Raw genomic sequence first — 23,090 nt, forward strand, 5'->3', positions numbered from 1 at the left:
ATTTTGCAGGTTAAGGCTCAGCCCGATTTTTTGGATTCTGACCTGCGTCGCTTTATATGGTTATAACTTTTGAACACTGTTACTTATCAAAACGATTCTGAGATTGTTTTTTTCCCCACATGTTGCACTTCATTTTAGTGGTAAATTTTGGCTGATAAGTTTTGCGTTTATTTACAAAAAAAAAGAAAATATGATAAATTTTTTGAAAAATTTGCCATTTTCGAAATTCAAAATCATTGCGTTTCCAGGCAGATAGATTTACCACCTAAATAAGTTGCTGAATAACATTTCCCATTTGTCTACTTTACATTTTCATAATTTTTGATATGTCTGGATAATTTATTTTGATGTCACGCGGCTTACAAAAAGAATATCGCTTTTCCGGATTTTCAGAATTGACTATTTTGGGGATAAATACAGTTTTGAATGAAATTTTACATATTTAGCATCAAAACCCCTATATAACCAACCCATTTTCAAATCTGCACCCCTCAAGCTATCAGAAACCGCTTTTACGAAGATTGTTAACCCCTTGAGATCTTCATAGTAATTGAATCAAAATGGAGGTGAAATTTAGAATGGTCAAATTGTTCCCTTATACGTTCATTTAGCCCTAAAATTTACACATTTCCAAAATATAAAAAGAGAAAACCCACCATACAATTTGTTCTGCAATTTCTCCTGAGTACAGAGACCCCCCACATGTGGCCGTTACTTGTTTTATGGGGGCACAGCGAGACGCAGAAGGGAAGGAGCGCCCTGCAGCTGCCAGGATTTTAGTTTCCTCATTGGCCCCTTTTGAAGGCTATAAAATTTTCGCTTTTGCGTTATTGGGGCCATGTGAAGGCATTTTTTTTGCGCGATGAGATGCTTTTTCCATTGTTACCATTTTGGGGTTGGTATCACCTATTGTTGAAAATTTAGGAACTTTTTTTTGAGGGCAGGAGTAGAAAAGCATCAATTCTGTACTGGATTTTTTACTCTTTTTTTTTTTTTTTTTTTTGGTGTTCACCGTATAGCCTAACAATCATGTTATCTTTATTCTATGGGTTGATACGATTACGGGGATACCAAACATGAATATATTTTCTTACGTTTTACCAAATTTGTCAAACAAAACCCTAATGTGGGGAAAAATCTATCATTTATGTATTGCCGTCTTCCAAGTGGCATAACATTGTTACTTTTTTGGCTACGGAGCTGGTTGATGGCTTGTTTTTTGCGGGACATGTTGTGCTTTGCACCAGTATCTTGTCGGAGTACACATGGTTTTTTGATCGCATTTTATAGCATTTTTTGTGGGATTGAATAGCTAAAAATCATAATTTTTGGAAGGTTTATAGCAGTTTTTTTTTACGGCGTTTTATCGTGGGGGTTCAATAATGATTTACTTTTATTCTACGGGTTGTTACGGACGCGGTGATACTATATATGTGGGGTTTGTGTTATGATTTAGACTTTTTTTTTAGTTATATGTCTCTTTATATGTTTTCGGGGTTTTGGGCATTTTTAGTGATTTATTACTTTATTTTTTTATTGAATAACTTTTTTTTTTTTTTACTTTTTCACTTTTATACCATGGGACATGAACAAGAAATCCTCTGATTGCTTGTTCATGATAATATTCTGCAATACTCATGTATTGCAGAGTATTATCAGTGTCAGCCTATACACTTGCATAGGCTGGCACTGTGCCAGTAAGATGACGTCACAGACGCCATCTTACCGGCAATTCTTGCAGGTAACTCTGGGGTCCAGATTGGACCCCAGAGTTGCCATAGCAACGATCGGCGCCCCCCGAAAACGGTTCGGGGGGGCCAATCGTGGGGGAAAGACACCCCATATGTATGTTAGATGCCGCGGTCGCGCTGACCGCGGCATTTAACGGGTTAAGCACCCGCGATCGGAGTCAACTCCGATCGCGGGTGTTACACTGGGGTGCCGGCTATTAGTTACAGCCGGCACCCCGTGTTTCCCGATGCCGGTTCGGCTCAGATCTTGAGCTGAACCGGCATCTGCTCAGCGTCCGATATATCGGACGCTGAGCGCTAAGTCATTGAGCTCAGCGTCCGATATATCGGACGCTGAGCGTTAACGGGTTAAACATGCATGTGTTTGGCTAATTTGAAAGCATTTTTCTTCATTTAGGGAATTGTAAGCAGCTGTGTAAACAACATTTTCTCAGCTGATTACACTTCCAGCTATCAAGAAAAAAGTTTTCAAACCAGACAAATGCACGGTAACAAGTAAAATGTAAGTGTTTAAAAACGCTTAAAACCACGTCTGACCACACCCTCAGACTTAAACTAGACAATCTTAGACTTGACACCTCACTGCACACTTAGACTAGACAGTCTTATACTAAACTACCATATATACTCAAGTATAAATCGACCAGAGTATAAGCCGAAATTTAACACAAAAACCTGGAAAAACCTATTGACTCAAATATATCCCGAGGGTGGGAAATGCATTGGTCACAGCAGCCATCAACTATATTGCCAGCAGCCCCCTGCCCCCAGCATAAAGTCGCCCCCCCCCCCCCACCAAAAAAAACAAACTCTGTACTCTCCCCCCCCAGGTCTTCTGTCTTCAGCTCTGGCTCAGTCTACGGCTCCCCATGCGGTCTCATCGCACACACCATGACGTCAGCTACTTGTTGGCACACAAACTATGATGTTGGCAAACGACTGACGTCATGATTTGTGCGACGGAACTGTGCAGGGAGCCGGAGCTGAAGACAGAAAAGGACCAGCAGCGGGGAAAGGGAGTATCTTTTTTGTATTTCATTGACTTGAGTATAAGCCGAGATGGGGGTTTTCAGCTCATTTTTTGTGCTGAAAAACCCTGCTTATACTAGTATATATGCGGTAGGTTTATCCAAGTGTCTGGATGCCAAGTCTGGTGTAGTTTTAGACTTTCAAGTTGTGTTTTGTACCTACTATCTTAGTTTTCATAAGACAACTGTGCCAAAATTCTGGCCATTAGCTTTATTTTTTGCACATGGAATTTTGGTATCTAGCTAGACTCCTTTTTTTTTTTTCAATGGCGGCGCCACTTTCTCATACATGTTGAAGGGGGATTAAACTGTATTTTGGAGCAGATTACGACAGTTTTGTTTTTAACCGCTTGCTAAATCTGCCCCAATGTCTTTCACCTATTAAATGAAGAAACTGCACCTAAAACCTGATTATGATGCAGATTTAACTGTGTGTGAACACACCCTCTGTAGTAAGTTGTAAGCTGAGTATGGAGAGGTCTTACGTGCTGAGCCCTCTCCATATGCAGTGGATGTCAGCTGTATTACGCAGCTGACGCCCACTGGTAACTGCTGCGGTCAGTCTCTGGCATCGATTGCTACAGTTAACCTGTTAGGTGGTGCCCTGATCAAAGCAGACAATGACACTTAACAGTTCTTCCAATGGATACCATCATCTTGGATGGGCGATCAGCACCCTTCGTGACGTCATCTGAAGAATCCGATTGGTTGCCATGACAGTTGGAAGCCTGTTTAAGGCTCCCATAGCTGTCATTCTTTGATCTGTATTACAGTCAGTTGGAGACAGACTCTAGCACAGAAGCAGTATATTCACAATATACTGCAATATCCTTGGAGGTCTGAAATAATAGTAAAAAAAGTTTATAAAAAATCCAAATACCCCCCCCCTCCCTTTTCTTAGAACATATGTAAAAATAAATAAGTAAAATCTATTATAATATAAAAATAATTATTCCCGAAGGTGCACCCCTTAATGGAAAATGGTGCCCAAGTGCCTAAATCGCCACATTTTTACAATACATAAAAATTTTAATAAAAAGTGATCAGTTTCACAAAAGATTTTTAATTATTTTAGTATTAGAACATAAAAAATACATAAATTTGGTATTACTGTGATTTGTACCGACCCAATGAATAAAGGTTGGGTATTATGTGGGCCGCACAGGAAAAGATAAAAAAAACAACCTGTAGGAATATTCTGCATCTGTGTTTTTGTACCACATTTGGAAATTTTATCCCTGTACAATGAACAAAGTAAAAAATGATGCCGCTAGAAAATACAATCTGTCCTGCAGTTAACAAGCCCTCCTATGTCTCTGTATATGGAAAATATAAAAAAGATATGGCTTGTGGAAAGAGGGAAGTAAAAAACGGAAATGCAAAACTGGAAAATTGCCCGGGAATAAAATAGTTAATATTTGTGTAAACGCAATGTTAACAAAAAATGTTAACACATGTTAACGTAATTTAAGCAAATCTGCTCAGTTGTCATATTACGCATCCAAATGCAGTGTAAACTCCCCAGGTGAACCGGGTCTATCTTCACACGTTGCATTTGCATTGCAGGCTCGGTCCGATCACACATTGAAATACGTGTGATCAGTAATGTACACTCGCGGTTTGTTACGGATTGCCTGCACTTCAATGGAAATGCATATGCAACCGGCAGAGCCCCATCTGCGTTTCTAAATGCAATGTAAATGCAGCATAGGAATGAATTCTGTCCCCATAGACTGCACAACTAGTATAATGCAAGGACTCCCCCTTCTATATCTAAACCTCATGGAAACACTTCTCATCTGTTGGCCGGACTTTTAGCATTGAATAAACTGTTACGGGCCCACAAGGCCACGAAAATAAAGAAAAAGGTAGAAAACTATTTAAAAAAAAAAAAATGGGTTTTTCCTTTTTGTACACACATGGCAGTCTATTTGGAAAAGTCTGACTTGTTTTCACATTGATCAGGAAACCAATTTGCATCTGATGGCTCTAAAGATCAAATGTGTCTCGCTTCAGATGTTCCATTACGTCTTTTATTTATTTATTTTTTGCTCCTAAGGTGGTCTCTTCAAACTTTGCCATCTTTTAGTTATCACCTATATCCAGATAAGAATGAATTTGGAACACATCCGCACCTGCCCTCTACAAGGGGTACAAATTCTGTCTGTTAAAACTCTTCAAATGTGACGTACCTATAGGAAAAAAAAAAAAAGACAGATGCATCTGACCAGCAGAAAAGCCAGAAAAAAAAGAAGTGAGCACACAGTCATACTTGTTACCATTGTATTCAATGAACGTGGTATCCTGGTAACAGGGGGGTGACCTGCAGAATGACCTAGGCAGCCATAAGGAGAGTGTTTGCTTGTCGAGAACATATTTTTTATTTTATTTTTTTTTTTGTCAGGATCTGTTTTACTCTCTTGCAGTATTGCACCATGCTGGTTATTTTTTTCCAAGCAGGTCATATTTCCTGCATTCTCTCTTTTCCTGCTTTGATGTCTCAGTTAGACGTTATTCATTTTTTTTTTCTTTCTTTTCACAACTCATCTAGCTTTTTGATTCTCCCCTGCAGGTTACACAAGAAGCTGGTGAATTTATGATCACTTTCCCATACGGGTATCATGCCGGTTTCAATCATGGCTTCAACTGTGCCGAATCAACAAATTTTGCTACAGTCAGATGGATTGATTACGGAAAAATAGCCAAGCTGGTGAGTAGATGATTTTCCTCAGACAAACAACGTTGTCCTGCTGTGTCGCATGAAACCTGCATTGTAAAATTACAAGTTTACAACCTCGGCATATAAGGCTGTTCAGCTTCTACTGATTGCTGGTTGGTGGACTAATAATATATTATTTGGGAAACTAGTCTTGCTCCTTGTCATACCTGTGAAGATAGACAGGCATGCAAGGTGATATTGGGACATAAGGCTGTGTAGGTTAATGTTCATGTTTGTCCTGTTACCTTGGAAGCGATTCATTCTGAATTTAATATGGCGCTCCTGTTTTTTTTTGTTTTTTTTTTAAAAACATCTATTTTACATTGCTCCATTGCCCTGTTACTTAAGCATTTGTGAGAATTGTTTTACCACATTTTTGTGTTTTTCTATTCAACTGACGGCATCTCAACAAATGTCTTTTGTGTTTTTCTTAGCCCTGTATACTTGCTTGTTCTTAATGTAAGTCCTAATCCACTTGGTCATCCTAAAGGTTGACTTAAAAACTATGACTATTTTTAAAACCAAGTTTTGTGTTAAACTTATAACTAGGATATTTTGCTTCACTCAGGGCCCCAAAGCCTGATAATTGACTGACTCTTTCTAATTCTGTGGGGATTTTCTTTGCAGTAATTGCCTCCTTTACATTATAAACCGGATAAGAATAGAACAGAACTCCTCAGTAGAAAACACAGGGCCTGCACCCTCTATTGACAATAGATGATGTTGCAGCGCATTTCTTATTTGCATAGAGGAACCTTAGAAAATTCTTCATTGACTTGGAGTCCAATCTATTGCTACCTATGGCAACAAGTGAGCTGCAAAGTATTCTACAAAATGCTGTTACTAGAGCTCAGGCAAGATGTCATCCTGCATAATCCTAGACAAAAAAATAGATGAATAAATACAATCAGAGGTCGCACTAACATTTTTCCAGAAGGGTAAAAATACTCTTCTCACCATTTTTGAGGAGTATTTTTACCCGAGGAGGAGTATGAAAATTTGGGTAGCACACTGCGCACACAGCACACACTACACTCACACACTGCGCACACAGCACACACTGCGCACACACTGCACTCACACACTGCGCACACAGCACACACTACACTCACACACTGCGCACACAGCACACACTGCGCACACAGCACACACTGCGCAGCACACACTACACTGCGCACAGCACACACTACACTCACACTGGGCACACAGCACACACTACACTCACACTGGGCACACAGCACACACTACACTCACACTGCGCACACAGCACACACTACACTCACACTGCGCACACAGCACACACTACACTCACACTGCGCACACAGCACACACTACACTCACACTGCGCACACAGCACACACTACGCACACAGCACACACTGCGCACACACTGCACTCACACACTGCGCACACAGCACACTACACTCACACACTGCGCACACAGCACACACTGCGCACACAGCACACACTGCGCAGCACACACTACACTGCGCACACAGCACACACTACACTCACACTGCGCACACAGCACACACTACACTCACACTGCGCACACAGCACACACTACACTCACACTGCGCACACAGCACACACTACACTCACACTGCGCACACAGCACACACTACACTCACACTGCGCACACAGCACACACTACACTCACACAGCACACAGCACACACTACACTCACACTGCGCACACAGCACACACTACACTCACACAGCACACAGCACACACTACACTCACACTGCACACACTACACTCACACTGCGCACACAGCACACACTACACTCACACTGCGCACACAGCACACACTACACTCACACTGCGCACACAGCACACACTACACTCACACTGCGCACACAGCACACACTACACTCACACTGCGCACACAGCACACACTACACTCACACTGCGCACACAGCACACACTACACTCACACTGCGCACACAGCACACACTACACTCACACTGCGCACACAGCACACACTACACTCACACAGCGCACACTACACTCACACTGCGCACACAGCGCACACTACACTCACACTGCGCACACAGCACACACTACACTCACACTGCGCACACAGCACACACTACACTCACACTGCGCACACAGCACACACTACACTCACACTGCGCACACAGCACACACTACACTCACACTGCGCACACAGCACACACTACACTCACACTGCGCACACAGCACACACTACACTCACACTGCGCACACAGCACACACTACACTCACACTGCGCACACAGCACACACTACACTCACACTGCGCACACAGCACACACTACACTCACACTGCGCACACAGCACACACTACACTCACACTGCGCACACAGCACACACTACACTCACACTGCGCACACAGCACACACTACACTCACACTGCGCACACAGCACACACTACACTCACACGCCGGAGGTGTTTAAAAGACGGCGGCGCGCGGGCGCCGCCATCTTTTTTACGATCGCCGCGCCCCCGAACGTCATCGGGGGCCGGCGATCGGTTGCCATGGTAGCCTCGGGTCTTCTTTTGACACGAGGCTACATGGCTTATGCAGGTTCGTTACAATGAGCCAGTGGCTCATTGTAACGTATGACCTGCAAAAATGCCATATATTGTAATACTGTAGTATTGCAGTATATGGTAAGAGCGATCTGACCATCTAGGGTTAATGTACCCTAGATGGTCTAAAAAATAGTGAAAAAAAAAGTTTAAAAAATAAAAAACATTAATAAAATATTAAAAGTTCAAATCACCCCCCTTTCCCTAGAACGGATATAAAACATAATAAACAGTAAAAATCACAAACATAATAGGTATCGCCGCGTCCCAAAATGCCCGATGTATCAAAATATAAAAACGGTTACGGGCAGCGGTGACCTCCGAGGCGGGAAATGGCGCCCAAATGTCCGAAATGCAACTTTTGCACCTTTTTACATAACATAAAAAATGAAATAAAAAAATGATCAAAATGTCGCAGACCTCAAAATGGTAGCAATGAAAACGTCGCCTCATTTCGCAAAAAATGAACCCCCCACACATCTCCGTGCGCCAAAGTATAAAAAAATTATTAGCGTCAGAAGATGGCAAAATTTTTTTTTTCTTTTTTGTACACATTCGTTTAATTTTTGAAAATGTATTAAAACACAATAAAACCTATATAAATTTGGTATCACCGCGATCGCACCGAACCAAAGAATAAAGTAGGCGTGTTATTTGGAGCGAAGAGTGAAAGTCGTAAAAACTGAGCCCACAAGAACGTGACGCACGTGCGGGTTTTTTTCAATTTTTCCACATTTGGAATTTTTTTTCAGCTTCGCAGTACACGGCATGTTAAAATAAATAACATTACGGCAAAGTAAAATTTGTTACGCACAAAATAAGCCCTCACACAGCTCTGTACACGTAAAAATGAAAAAGTTATGGATTTTTGAAGTTGGAGAGCGAGAAATGAGCTTTCAAACCCTGCGTCCTTAAGGGGTTAAATTGATCTCATGTACCATAAACATCAGGGCTAATACAGGGAGCTTTTCTGCCCAAATATAAGGTCCTCCATTTACCTGACAGAGGACAAATATAAACGTTTGCCTGCACCTGGTAATCCACCTGTCTTACACTGCATGTGCAGTGTGAATGTCTCATGTCTGTACTGTTCTATGTAACTACTGTGTATGCAATAACTTAATCCTTGCAAAAGTGCACAACCACTATAGGTGAAACGCCACAGTCTTCACTGTGGCTGTGAAATAGGCAATGTACATATTTTAATTACACACTCACAAAATTCTGAAACCGCTCACCGGGACCCAGGAACCACACTGCTTAGTCCTGACTCCCACAGCTCCCGCCGTCTCCAAGCTCCGCCCACAGCAAGTGCACAGTCAGGAGGGCTTGAGTAATATACAAGGTTGAGGGGCAGGCGTGCAGCCAATAACAAAGCCCCATACACGCTGCTTAACATCAGCAGTGTGAAAGGAGCTTGGTTATTGGCCTTGTGCGCAGAGCGGTGCGCGGCGATTCTCATTATGATCGCGAATCGCGATCCTGCAAATGAGCGCGTCGACCCGCGCGCTACACATGATAATCGCCATGCGTACTTTTACGCATGGCGATTATTTTGGGGGGTAATCGTGCCTCATCACGCGTCATAGACGCGTGGTGAGGCGTTAATGCGACCTCTGAATACAATAACATAATGGCAATTTAGAATAAAAAGAAAATTGGAAATGCCATTTTTGTTTTAATCACTGCTTTAGAATAGCCCTGATTTAGGGCGGGGCTTCACATCATATACTGACGGTGCGTTCACACGTGGTGTTAACACATGCATTTTGAAACGTGTTACAACAGCTGAGAGAAGATGGTGTTAAAATAGTGATGGCAATAACAAATGCATGCATGTCAGACCTATTAAACTACAAATACTTACATACGCTCCTCTGGATGTTGATTCCGGCGGTGTCCTTCTCTAAGCTTGACACATAAAAAAGAATAATAATTAGAATTGGCAGCTCAGAGAGTGGGGGCGAAAAACACAAGGAAAGATGGAGCATGCTCCATCTTTTCGACAAGTTGCCTTGGCCATTCATGGGGTTGTATATCCAGCATCCCCACACGCTGGGTGTTAAAGGAGCCTTACACAGGCAGGGAGAGGATTAGACATGTTCTGCTTATTGTAAAAACGACATACAATTCACTTTTACTGTATATACTTTATTATAGCTCGACAAAGGCAAGAAATTTTGCTGAAATGTTACAAGAATTTTTTGGCGACTCAAATAAAACAAAAAAATTTTCACTTGAAGATGGGCCTAGAATTTATTTTATTACATTGTAACAACAAGTGCAAAGACATCACTGAGGGGCTGTCCCCCAGAGCCCTTCAGACTCACTATCATCATTTAAAAGTTGATTTGAGAAGGAGGTAGACCATGAATACCAAATTACCACAAGGAAAAATACTAAAATGATGCCTGTAAGGCTGATAACATGTGTTATGTCTCTCACAAGAGTACATGTAACATCTAGTAGTTTTTTTTTTTCTCTTTAAACACTTCTCATAAATTGTATATGGACAAATTACAAGTTCATTTTGTATTAGTGCTGAAATGTATCCTCAGTCTATACTCGTTTACTTCTGTAGACATTGAACAATTTTATTTGTCCCAGATTAAGGTCCCATTTTCATGAATTAACCCCTTCCTGACATTTGACGTAATAATACTGCATGGCGGGAAGTGCATTCCCACATTTTGCAGTATTACTACATCATGCTTCTGGCTAATTCTTTTTATTAAAATATATTTTTATTAATTAAATAAAGTTTAAAGTTCCCTAAACTAACCCCCCCCCCATATTGGGTATTGCTGCGTCTGTATAATTAACATTATTGGACCCGCTTGCCGAGCGCCGAAAAAACAAAACCTGAAAAACTCGCCAAAAATGTACATTTTTTTTCATAAAATCGCTTCACAAAAATTGTCTAAAAAGTGATCAAAAAAAGTTATGTGCACCAAAATGGTATCACTGAAAAGGACAACTCAACACACAAAAAATAAGCCCTAAACCAGCTTCGTCAACCAAAAAAATATGTCTCCGAAAACATATAAGAATAAATGAGATTTTCTCTGTAATAGTTTTTCTTAAGTAAAATTGTAAAAATATAGAAAAAAACTATACAAATGAGGTATCGCCGTAACTGTAGTGATCTATAGAACAAAGATAATGTTATATTTATGGTGCGGTGTGGGGCCCCAAAAAAATATGAGATGAAGGGAAACCAAAATTTATGAATTTTTTTTTTTCCTATATACATTTAAGAGTTAATAAAATCTCATCAATGAGCGAATGACCCACTAAAATGAACCATATATACTCGAGCATAAGCCTATTTTTTCAGCCCAAAAAAGTGCTGAAAACCCAAACTCTGCTTATACTCGAGTACAAAAAATATAGGTTTTACCAGGTTTTTGTGGTAAAATTAGGGGCCTCGCTTATTCTTGGGTCGGCTTATACTCGAGTATATACGGTATTTGTAAAGTGCATTTAGTCGCAAAAAATAAGCCCTTATTTGTCCAAATTTCCCCAAAAATAAAGATTGTATACCCAATAAAAAGGGACAATGCATAATCTGCTCTGAATGGCGCAGCTTCCCTTCAATGATCTGGCGTGTGCCCATACAGCAGGTTACCAACACATATGGGGTATTGTTACACTCGGGAGAATTTGGGTATCAAACTTTGTGGAGCGTTTTGGTATTTTATCCACTGAGAATTTTTACATTTTATGAAAAACACATTAATTTAGCCAAAAAAATTTTTACATTTCAAAATTGCATCCGATTTTATTTAATCCCCTGTAAAACAAACTTCAAGAAAGTTGTTTTGCATACATTAAGGGGTGTAGTTTCTATAATGGGGTAGTTTATGGGGTTTTACTTTTATTTAGGCCTCTCAAAGGGACTTGAAACCTGAGAAGGTCCAGCAAAAGCCTGATTTTGTGTTTTTTATGAAAATTTGATAAATCGTACCTAAAGTTCAAAGCCCCATAACATCCCACAAAAATGAGTATGTTTAACCCCTTAAGGACGCAGCCATTTTGTAGCTTAAGGCTCAGTCCCATTTTTTGGATTCTGACCTGCGTCTCTTTATATGGTTATAACTTTTGAACACTTTTACTTATCAAAGCGACTCTGAGATTGTTTTTTTTCCCCACATGTTGTACTTCATTTTAGTGGTAAATTTTGGCTGATAAGTTTTGCGTTTATTTACAAAAAAAAGAAAAAATTGATGAATTTTTAGAAAAATTTGCCATTTTCGTAATTCGAAATCACCGTGTTTTAAGGTAGATAGATTTACCACCTAAATAATTTTCCGAATAACATTTCCCATATGTCTACTTTACTTTTTCATAATTTTTGAAATGTCTGGATAATTTATTTTGACGTTACGCGGCTTACAAATCGAATAGCGATTTTCCGTATTTTCAGAATTGACTATTTTGGGAATAAATACTGTTTTGAAATTAAATTTTACATATTTAGCATTAAAACCACCCTATATAACCAACCCATTTTCAAATCTGCACCCCTCAAGCTATCAGAAACAGCATTTACGAAGATTGTTAACCCCTTGAGATCTTCATAGTAATCAAAATGGCGGTGAAACTTAGAATGGTCAAATTTTGTCGGTTATACGTTGATTTAGCCCTAAAATTTACACATTTTCCAAAAGATAAAAAGAGAAAACCCACCATAAAATTTGTTCTATAATTTCTCCTGAGTGCAGAGACCCCCCACATGTGACCGTTACTTGTTTTATGGGGGTACAGCAAGGCGCAGAAGGGAAGGAGCCCTGCAGCTGCCAGGATTTTAGTTTTCTCGTTGCCCCCTTTTGAAGGTTATAACATTTTCACTTTTCCATTATTTGGGCCCTGTGACGGCATTTTTTTTGCGGGATGAGATGCTTTTTCCAGTGTTACCATTTTGGGGTTGGTATCACCTATTTAGGAACTTTTTTTGAGGTCATGAGTAGAAAAGCATCAATTCTGTACTGGATTTTTTACTTTTTTTTTTTTTTTCGTGTTCACCGTATAGCCTAATAATCATGTTATCTTTATTCTATGGGTCGATACAATTACGGGGATACCAGACATGAATATTTTTTCTTATGTTTTACTAATTTTGCTAAATAAAACCCTAATGTGGGGAAAAATCTATCATTTTTGCATCGCTGTCTTCCAAGTGGCATAACATTGTGATTTTTTTGGCTACAGAGCTGGTTGATGGCTTGTTTTTTGCGGGACATGTTGTACTTGGCAAAAGTATAATTCTGGATTACATATGTTTTGTTGATCACTTTTTATTGCATTTTTAGTGGGATATAATAGGTAAAAATCATAATTTTGGGCGGGTTTTTAAAGTTTTTTTTTTTTTTTTATGGCGTTCATCATATGGGTTCAATAGTTATTTAATTTTATTCTATGGATTGTTACGGACGCAGTGATACTATATATGTGGGGTTTGTGTTATGATTTAGACTTTTTTTTTTGAGCGTTATATGTCTCTTTATATGTTTTGGGGCTTATGGGCATTTTTAGCGATTTTATAAAGTATTTTTTTATTGAAAAACTTTTTTTTTTTTTACTTGATCCACCATGGGACATGAACAAGCAATCATCTGATTGCTTTTTCATGATAATACTCTGCAATACTCATGTATTGCAGGGTATTAGCAGATGCATAGGCTAATACTTTGCCTTTAAGATGACGTCACAGATGCCATCTTAAAGGCACTGCCTTCAGGCTTCTCGATCGGACCCCAGAGGTACCATAGCAGCGATCGTCACCCCCGAAAACTGCGCGGGAGCGCCAATCGTGGGGTTAAGACCCCCGGAAGGCATGTTAAATGCCGTGGTCGCGTTGACCGCGGCATTTAACGGGTTAAACACCGGCGATCGGAGCCCACTCCGACCGCGGTTGTTAGCCGGGGATGTCAGCAATAGATTACCGCCGAAATCCTGCGACCCTAGCTGTACTGTGCTGAGCGCTATTCGCGGGACTCAGCGCAGTACAACTACGGCGCAGATCGCTAAGGGGTTAAAAAAACCATGGATACATAAAGCAGACATTCGGTGAATGTTAGTTATAAAGTTTTTTTGCTGGTATGACTACGTATGGAAACATTTTCAATTTCAAAAATCACTTGGATATGTTAAAGCGTTCCAAAGTTATAACCACGTACAGTGACACAGGGCAGATTTTAAAAAAATGGACCGTGTCAGGAAGGTGAAAAGTGGCTTTGGCGTTAAAGGACACCTGTCATCAGGTCTGTGTCACTTGTCCTGTCACCACTACCTGTTGGAGCAGCTCACAAGGATTACATCACAGCCTTAATCTAGTCAATTCATACATTAATCATTGTAAAATCATCTTTTCTTTATTATGTAAATGAGGCTGGTCACATGGTCAGAGGCAGTGATGTCCCCCCTGTTACCCCTCTCCCTCCCCCTCCTCATGTCTGTGTAATGTATACTAAAGTATTGCTAGTGTGTGTGCTGCGTCTGCTGACATGCTCTGTCCTCCTAATATACAGGTGAGAGGCACAGACATCAGCTACACATGAATCAGACATGTTTTGCTATAACATGGCTGCCTGGAGCTTTTGTATCTCTCCTATACACACACACAGGCAGCAGAGGGTGTGGCCAACGGCACCAAGAAACACATCATTATACAGCCTCACATCATTATACAGGCTGTCAGTCATGCACTGGGGGTGTGGCTGTGCCTCCCACTCATGAATAAGCTGGACAGCTTGAATATGCTAATGCTTCATTGGACATTTCACAGGTCATTTGCATACAGCTTTAGGACCTCATTGCTTAAGTTTACAAGCATGTAGAGGGACAATGAAGGGATAGAGGCAATTCTCTCTAATGCCATTTTATGAAAATATATTTGGTTTAGGGGGGTTATTTTGCCTGACGGGTTCTCTTTTAGGGGTTAAGACGGATGAATACTGTCAAATGTTTAACAATAAATCTGCTAACTATTGCTACTGTGAGCGCAATATTTTATATCTAGAATCTATAGAACCAAAGAAACTATACATGGCAAGGATTTACAAAGTATCAATTTTAGGAAGCCTATTAAGGACAGTATTTTTTCTACAAACATGTCCTTGTAAGTGAGAGCCAGACCCAAACGAATTTGCTGTCAGGAAGATGAGTCAAGTGTGTGTTGCTTTAATATGCCCTGCATTTTCTCCTATTTTAAACATGACTACAATTTGCTTAAACCTGGTTTAAAACATTGCATTACCAAAACTATTGAGTACAATTGAGTACAGCTATTCAACCGGTGGCTTTTTTAGACCTGGCTAATGCTGAGTTTACCAAATGTCCCACATTGCAAACAAGCATTACGATAGTTGCAAGAAATTTGCTTTGCCTAAATTGAATATGGTTTTCCAAGCTTTTCACCAGCTTGGAGATATACAGGTGGTCCCCTACTTAAGAACACTCGACTTACATACGACCCCTAGTTACAAACGGACCTCTGGATATTGGTAATTTATTGTACTTTAGTCCTAGGCTACAATAATCAGCTATTACAATTATCACAGGTGTCTGTAATGAAGCTTTAGTGATAATCCTGATTCTTATGACAACCCAACATTTTTAAAATCCAATTATCACAGAGACCAAAAAAGTTCTGGCTGGGATTACAATTATAAAATATACAATTCCGACTTGCATACAATTTCAACTTAAGAACAAAACTACAGACCCAATCTTGTATGTAACCCGGGGACTGCCTGTATATAATATTTTGAACCATTTTTGGAAACGAGGTGACACATGCATTTTAGTATAATTTGTTAGGGATTTTTTTTACTGCGCTCACTAAGCAGTAATACCAAATATAGGGTGATTTTAAGTAAATGTTTTATTTTTTATAATAAAATTATTTTAAAAATCGCAATTTTTTTTTTAAGACTACTAGCCACAACACACCACAGGTGATTACAAGAGGGATTGTAAACCTAGAGGGGTTTTCATGAATCGTCCCTTGATCCTTTTTCTAGGGGTCAGTTTTGATAAAACTGTATGTCAGTACATCTATATAACAGCCCCCCCTCCCCCGCACAGTATTTCTTATTGAGACTATTTGTCCTTCTCTTGTGACTTTGGAAGGGACTCTAGTGGATTAATTGTAGACATAAACATAATGCCGCTCAATAATGCATTCAAAATTCTAGTGCTAAGAGCGTATACAAAAAGTGATGGCAAAATCTCCAGTCTTGAGTTTAAGCTGTCAATATGACCTTAAGGGTGAAATCATTGACTGCTAATGCTGTATTAAGCTGGCAGAGGTGAAGGCTGTAATCAAGCTCGTTTTCTTGCTTCATAATCTGCACCTTCGTACTGTGTGTCAAGAATGGAGTTATTTCCAACATGCTTAATCATAATAATGATACTGTACCACATGGGAATGACTGCTATTCTTTGAGATGTTGCTTAAATAGAATTTGCACACATTTATGCTACATGTACTGGATTGTTATTCCTTTATATTGCAATATAAAGGGACAATGTTCATTTGCATGTTTATTCTGCAGTTTCTACTACTTTGGCTTTAGTCAGTGAACAATTTTGTGTGTATGTGATTTAGAAAAAGAAATACCGTATATACTCGTGTATACACGAGTCAAGTAAAAAATAAAAACTTAATACTCACCCTCCGGTGTCCGGATCGTTGGCGCGGGTCCCAATGTTCAGCGCGGCTCCTCTTCTTTCTTCTCTGCGCTCTCGCCGCAGTCGCATCCATGCGATCTGTGGCGGGCAAACACTGATGCGGTGGTTTCAGCGGCGACGACACTGCCGCATCATAGTGTGCGCCCGCCGCATATCGCATGGATGCGACTCTGCCGGCGAGAGTGCAGAGAAGAGTGAAGAGGAGCCGCCGGGACCCGCGCCGAACATCGGGAGACGCACGCTGAACATCGGGACCCGCGCCAACGATCCGGACACCGGAGGGTGAGTATTACGTTTTTTATTTTTTTTTGGGCAGGGGGCTGCCTGTATACTACATGGGGGGGACTGCCTGGCTGTATACTACATTTGGGGGGGGGGCTGTCTGGCTGTATACTACATTTGGGGGGGGGGGCTGCCTGGCTGTATACTACATTTGGGGGGGCTGCCTGGCTGTATACTACATTGGGGGGGGGGGGCTGCCTGCTGTATACTACATGGGGCTGGCTGGCTGTATACTACACCCTCGGCTTATACTCAAGTCAATAGGTTTTCACAGTTTTTGGTGGTAAAATTAGGGGTCTCGGCTTATACTCGGGTCGGCTTATACTCGAGTATATACGGTATTAAAGTATTCTGGCTGTACACATTGGGGGAATATTGGGTGTGTAATAGTTTACTGGTTATATCTGGGGGCACTTTATTACTATTGGAATTTTATAGTATTCGACCTTTTATTGAGAATTCGTCAACCAGTATAGTAACTGATACCTAGCTTCCCTTTCCCCTATATATTTTGTAATGGGAAACTCTGAAGTCACAAATTATTACAGAAATTTGGGATAAATTAATTGGCTAGAATATTGACATATTAACAATGAAAATTTCTCCTATGTTTACAGTATGACTTATTTCCTCTTTAGATGGTCATTTATTACCAAAGCCTCCTTTGGCGATAAGTTTTTAGTCATAGTTGGTATAAGGTTTATGTAGCTAGATTCTCTACTGTAGGGGAGGTTTTTACGCATTTTCTTTCTCAAATAATTTTAACATTATTTTTTTTTTTTTATAGTGCACAACATAAGAGCACATTACAACAAATAAAAGCATACACCTCCCATCCTTGCCCCTGGCAGAGAACAGTGGTGGAGATGCCTCAATCTGTCTACACCAAAAATGGGAAGCAATTTGCACCTGCATTGCCATGTCCCACATTTACTGAAGGTTTTAGACCACTTTTAGGATGTTTTCTGACTTCTCTGAAAAGGTGTGTGGCCTCTGTAAAATGGGATGTGGCTGACCCAGAAAATACCCTGTGCGCCAGATTATTCAATATGCAGCAAACTAGACTAACTAATATGAAGTGCAAAGCACAACTCCTAGTCTTTTACTGTACCAAATTTAATCGTCTAGCATCGATACTGATGCCATTTAGTACATCTCCCCCATTATGTTCAGCAGTAGCTAAATAAGCAAGCATTTAACATACACTTATTTAGCTCTCAAACCCCCAAGTTCTATTATAACTGGAAAGAACATCAACTCTCAACAAAAAACAGGAGAAAAGCAAATGAGTGAAATGTCTACTCACCCCAATCCGAGTAGCCCAGGCCGTGTTATGGTTTTGCTTGGCACTTTAGATGCACATACATTTTTGGCTTCCTCTGTTCAAGTGTATTATCTTGTGCATATTTTGCAGCAGGAGGCTGCTCTGAAGCATGTGTGTTAGATCAAAGTGCTGGCCTGCAGGTTGTATTTAATTTCACTTTTTCCTTTGGTGCGATGAAATGCAGTTGTTTTGATGTTGGGTTTGATGAATTTGTTTGCTGCTGCATTCATTAGCGTCAGATCAAAAACCTGACAGGCTGTTAAATGAAAGTCTTGGCTTACATTTTTTTTATGCTTCTTAAGACATTTCTAAAGATTGCATTCATCTCCCTCTCTATTTTATGTCTGTGTGCACCAGCCTCTAGCAACTTATTTTGGCCCAAATGTATTTCCTGTGACAACTCCCCTTAATGTTTAAACAACTACTAATGGATAAAATACACAGAAGTATGATCCTATTAATAGACTTTCTGGAATTATCAATCTATAAACTAGAAACTTTAAAGAGTAACGCCAAACCTACTTGACAAATAGTTTTAGCATGCTGGAAGAGAGTCTATGACAACAATTCCAACAATACCTGTATAATGCTACTGGCCGGAGATCCATCCTCATATATCCATTGAGACCATCTGTAAAATCCTCTCCACTTCTCCTGAAATAATCCGGCGCTTCCTGGTTGTGACATCCATCAGGGGAACTGAGGCCGGAGTATTGAGGGCACAATCAGTCAGCCAGCACAGAGATCTAGTGCAGAGAAAGACTGGGAAGACACTGAATCTCTAAATGTAAATCCAACTGCTGGATCAAGGAGTTGGTTTCCTTGATAAAATTTTGGGCTTTGGATTTGATTCAGTTTTCACAGTGCCACAAGTACACACAGTGAAACCACTCCAGAAGACTACTTTATTAATGCAATCCCAAATTTAAAAAAATATATTTTTTGCCATTATACTTTATTGATGTTTCACCCTATTTTTTAGACCAAACCTCTATTGTGCTCAAAAAGGTTTCACTGTTCTGTGTGTGTAGGATCTGATTCGCTCATTACAATTGATGGGGAGCCTGTGCTCTGTCTTTTATTTGTGCATTCACACTTCCACATATACACAATTCTGCTGCATTCAAACCAGCAGCACTGCTACATACCATTGGGCAGTATGCAGAGACTTCCTCCCATCCTATAGCTACATCCAGTCTGAAGCATGTTTGTGATTGGATCATCTGAAGCATGAGATCAATGTCCTGAAGATCTTTTTTCTTGCTGCGGGCAATAGTTGGGACTGATATTCTCCTGCACCTAGCAGGTTACAGATCAGGAGTACGCAGCTCTCCAAGTGCTCCTCCCAACAAATCCACCCACCCTCCACTCATCTCCAGCGTACAGATACAGATTCCCATTGGAACCAATCGAAACAAAGTGAGAAAGAGAAGCCAGGGAGACGAGGTAAATCGCCTGATAACAGACAAACAGCTGCAGATAGCTAATGACAGTAATTAGAGAATTGCTCATCTTGGCTTGCAGAGTTAGGTAAATGTTTTTTGTACTTTACAAAAAATTTTTTAAGCTGACCTGTGATATTGACTATCCACTTGAATCCTAAACACAACAAAATAAGATTGGTAAAAAAGTTTTGTAGAAAAATATTCTGATCTTCTCACCTTTTATCTGTTTCTGCAGACTAAACTGTCTTTTAAAGGAACAGGTTTCCTTAATAAAAATATCTTAAATATTTTGCCCCTGTGCAAGAACAATGTGTTGACCAATACCACCAGAATATCCATGTTCAGAATCCATCTACTGTAGCTATAAAACAGTTTTTAATGTTAGATGTAATCTAGAGTAAAATTTGCTAGTGATCTATAACGGTCAACAGAAAGCACATTTTTGATGTCTTATTTACTATCTGGGATAAGAGGGGAAAAGGAGGGTTGGGGAGCGTATGTGTAATATATGCATATTGATAGTTTACAGGTTGTCCTTTTGTGTGTGGAAGTATATATAGTGAATGAAATGGGTGTTTTTTAAGTAAATATATTGCTATCGTTGCTATTGACCCTTTCACTACACATTGGCAAAGATGTCCATAAATACATTTTTTGTGTAATAAGGAGAAATGACATGGGAAACGGCAATTTAACTAGGCAAATCTTTCTTCAGCTGTGGCATTGCTTTTTAAAGCATATTCCACACCACATTTTCTTTGAAAAATATCAGCTGCTACAACTGATGGCAGGGAAAGGGTGCCTGATTATCACGGTGCCATAGAAGAAACCTCTCATCACGGGTAAAACGAGTGAGCTGTCTCAAGAATTTCTGAATTACTAAAGGTTCCAGTGAGTACAGTTTGAGCCATAATCTGGAAGTGGAAAGGGCATAGTTATCCAAGAACCAATGATCAGCGTCATTACATCATTTATGAACATCTATTGTTTGATTTCTATACCAGTGTGGATTGTTTTGGCTGTCCATGACATCTGGTGAAATGATCATGTCAATAGCACCTTAGTGCCATAATTTAATTTAATTTTTTTTTTGTGAACTTACCAAGTCAATATAGTTTTATATGTAAACGTGATGTATGAGATACTAAGAAACAATACTACAATTACAGTATTGTGTCCTCTGTAATAATATAGAAAGGCTCAGTGTCCTTAACATGACAGGAGCAGCTAAAGCTTTCCCTTTTTTTTCCCCTATACATTACATTATATAGGCATTACCGATCAGGCTGTGCATTGTGTTGCTTCCTATAATATTGTGTCTGCAACCTTTATGTCTGATAGAAGCAATTGGCCCTTTTAAACTGTTAATGTGAAATGTGGAATCCTGCAAGCTGCAGTGTTTGAAGAAGCAGCTGTTATAGTTAGTAGATACACGTACATCAGAAGAGCCAGGGCAGATAAATGACTTTATATATTTCCTCTGATCAGCCACATTTGTTAGTTGGCACATTCCAACAAAGGCAGGAGTTGAGACAGCAGAGGAGAGGGAAGCGTATTGCTACATTCAGTGGTTCCTTCTGGCTTGATTGATGAGAGAAGCAATGTAAACGGCAGCTGCTTATCTCTACCAATACATATTGTAGCATCCTGGCTCCTGCAAGCACAGATACCACATAGCACCATATGTCAAAGAGAGAAGGGACCGACTTGGTAAACCATAGAAAACTGCCATCAAAAGTCTTGTACATTTAGATTACGTGGTAGATTAACTTTAGTTTTCTACACATCATGGCCAACTGCAATGAGCAATTAACATTTTCAGAGTATTAGACATATCTGACTGCTATGCTGCACCAGGGAGATACTAGAGAACTGGAAAGGTTTGCAAAATATCAAGGTAAAGGGTTCCAGGCCAGTAAACCTTAGCAGTAATTTCACTTTTTATAGTTGTCCATGCATGCGCTTTTCAAAAAAATGTCCACATATATCTATAGACCAAATGGCTTTAAGTAATATTTTATAATGTATGGGTCACAGGGAATCAAGGCTGGCTGTTTTCAGAAATGGTTTTCTATCTAGGAGAGGTTTGTTAAAAATAAAAATGGCCATTCAGAGAACCGCTATTGCACAAATTGCATTATTTAAATGGGAGTCTACTTGCACAACCTAGATTATAGTTCTACAAACCATACTCGCGATGTACACCACCTATAAATACTAGTCTAGTCGTTGGATTTATAGGTTTGGGAGCCTTAAACCCAATGGCCTTAATCATGAATTCATCAACTTGCTAATGACCGTGCTTGTCATCTGATTATGGGTAATTGTTTCCAGTATTTATAAACAACTGATATACTCTTGTTACATTATTTCCTTTTGCCTAACTAACGGTTACTCTGATTGGCTAGCAGAGCTGTCAATCTGAGATTACAACATAAGAAGCGTCCGAGCCTGGCCGCCCCTGGTAGAAGCGAAACAGATGTTGGGACACATTTAGTTATTATAGCCTGAATTAAGGGACAATCAATTGAGGGACAGTGTTGGCTACATTACCTGATATCAATGAACGATCACTCGCCGCATATGATCTGATAACTCCTCTGTTGGCCATTATTATCACGTGGCAGCATGCTGAGGAATCGGTGACGGTAGTGCTGCTGTACAACGCGGAACAGAGCTAGTCTACAGGCTCACTCACACAGCGCGAGTTGAACCTTTAGTAATACCACGCCATAGTATATGTCTGAGATATCGCCGTGTACAGCCGCTACAAGCTGTGAGCCTGCACTTTGAGCACTATATATATACTTACATTTCTTTTGCTATTAAACAAGCGTGTGGCAGTATGAGAACATATGAGCAGCAATATCGCTGTTACACATGCATAATAGCAGCATCACGCTGTAATCAGGCTGCACAGTGAATCACGCTACCATATATGAGATGAAACTACTTTACCAAGCTTCTTATTACAGCGCCGCTGCATGTTTACAACAACGGCACTACCTTTTACCATCTAAATAATACGAGCAGATCGTGCAGTGGCATCACACTACTGCACGTTATATGATATCAGTCTGTGTCCTCAAATGCCCCCAATTTTGAAAATTTAGGGGGGCACTGGCGAGTTATGGGACCCTCTTCTGTATAACCATCCCAGGCTGATATTTTATAGCTTATCTGGCTATAATAAAGTATGGTGATACTAGTGATGCCATACTAGTTCTTTACAGATCTCACAAAAAAACATGTCTATTATATATGAATTAATAAA

The 23,090-nt window shown here is 40.0% G+C and overlaps 1 protein-coding gene across 4 annotated transcripts in view; it reads left to right on the forward strand.

The window, feature by feature from the left end:
* The window catches only part of KDM4C (lysine demethylase 4C), a 265,259-nt gene that overhangs the window by 50,946 nt on the left and 191,223 nt on the right, over positions 1-23,090 (forward strand). For 2 of the 4 annotated variants that reach the window (XM_072152230.1, XM_072152220.1), the window contains exon 8: positions 5,352-5,489. In XM_072152230.1, the coding sequence (XP_072008331.1) occupies positions 5,352-5,489 (138 nt within the window). Of the gene's footprint in view, positions 1-5,351; positions 5,490-6,125; positions 6,144-17,834; positions 17,862-23,090 lie in introns of those variants that run through there. The other 2 variants (XM_072152239.1, XM_072152249.1) reach the window with 2 other exon arrangements.

This window comes from Engystomops pustulosus, chromosome 1 (genome assembly GCF_040894005.1).
Source record: "Engystomops pustulosus chromosome 1, aEngPut4.maternal, whole genome shotgun sequence".
In the NCBI taxonomy this organism is placed as follows: Eukaryota; Metazoa; Chordata; class Amphibia; order Anura; family Leptodactylidae; genus Engystomops; species Engystomops pustulosus.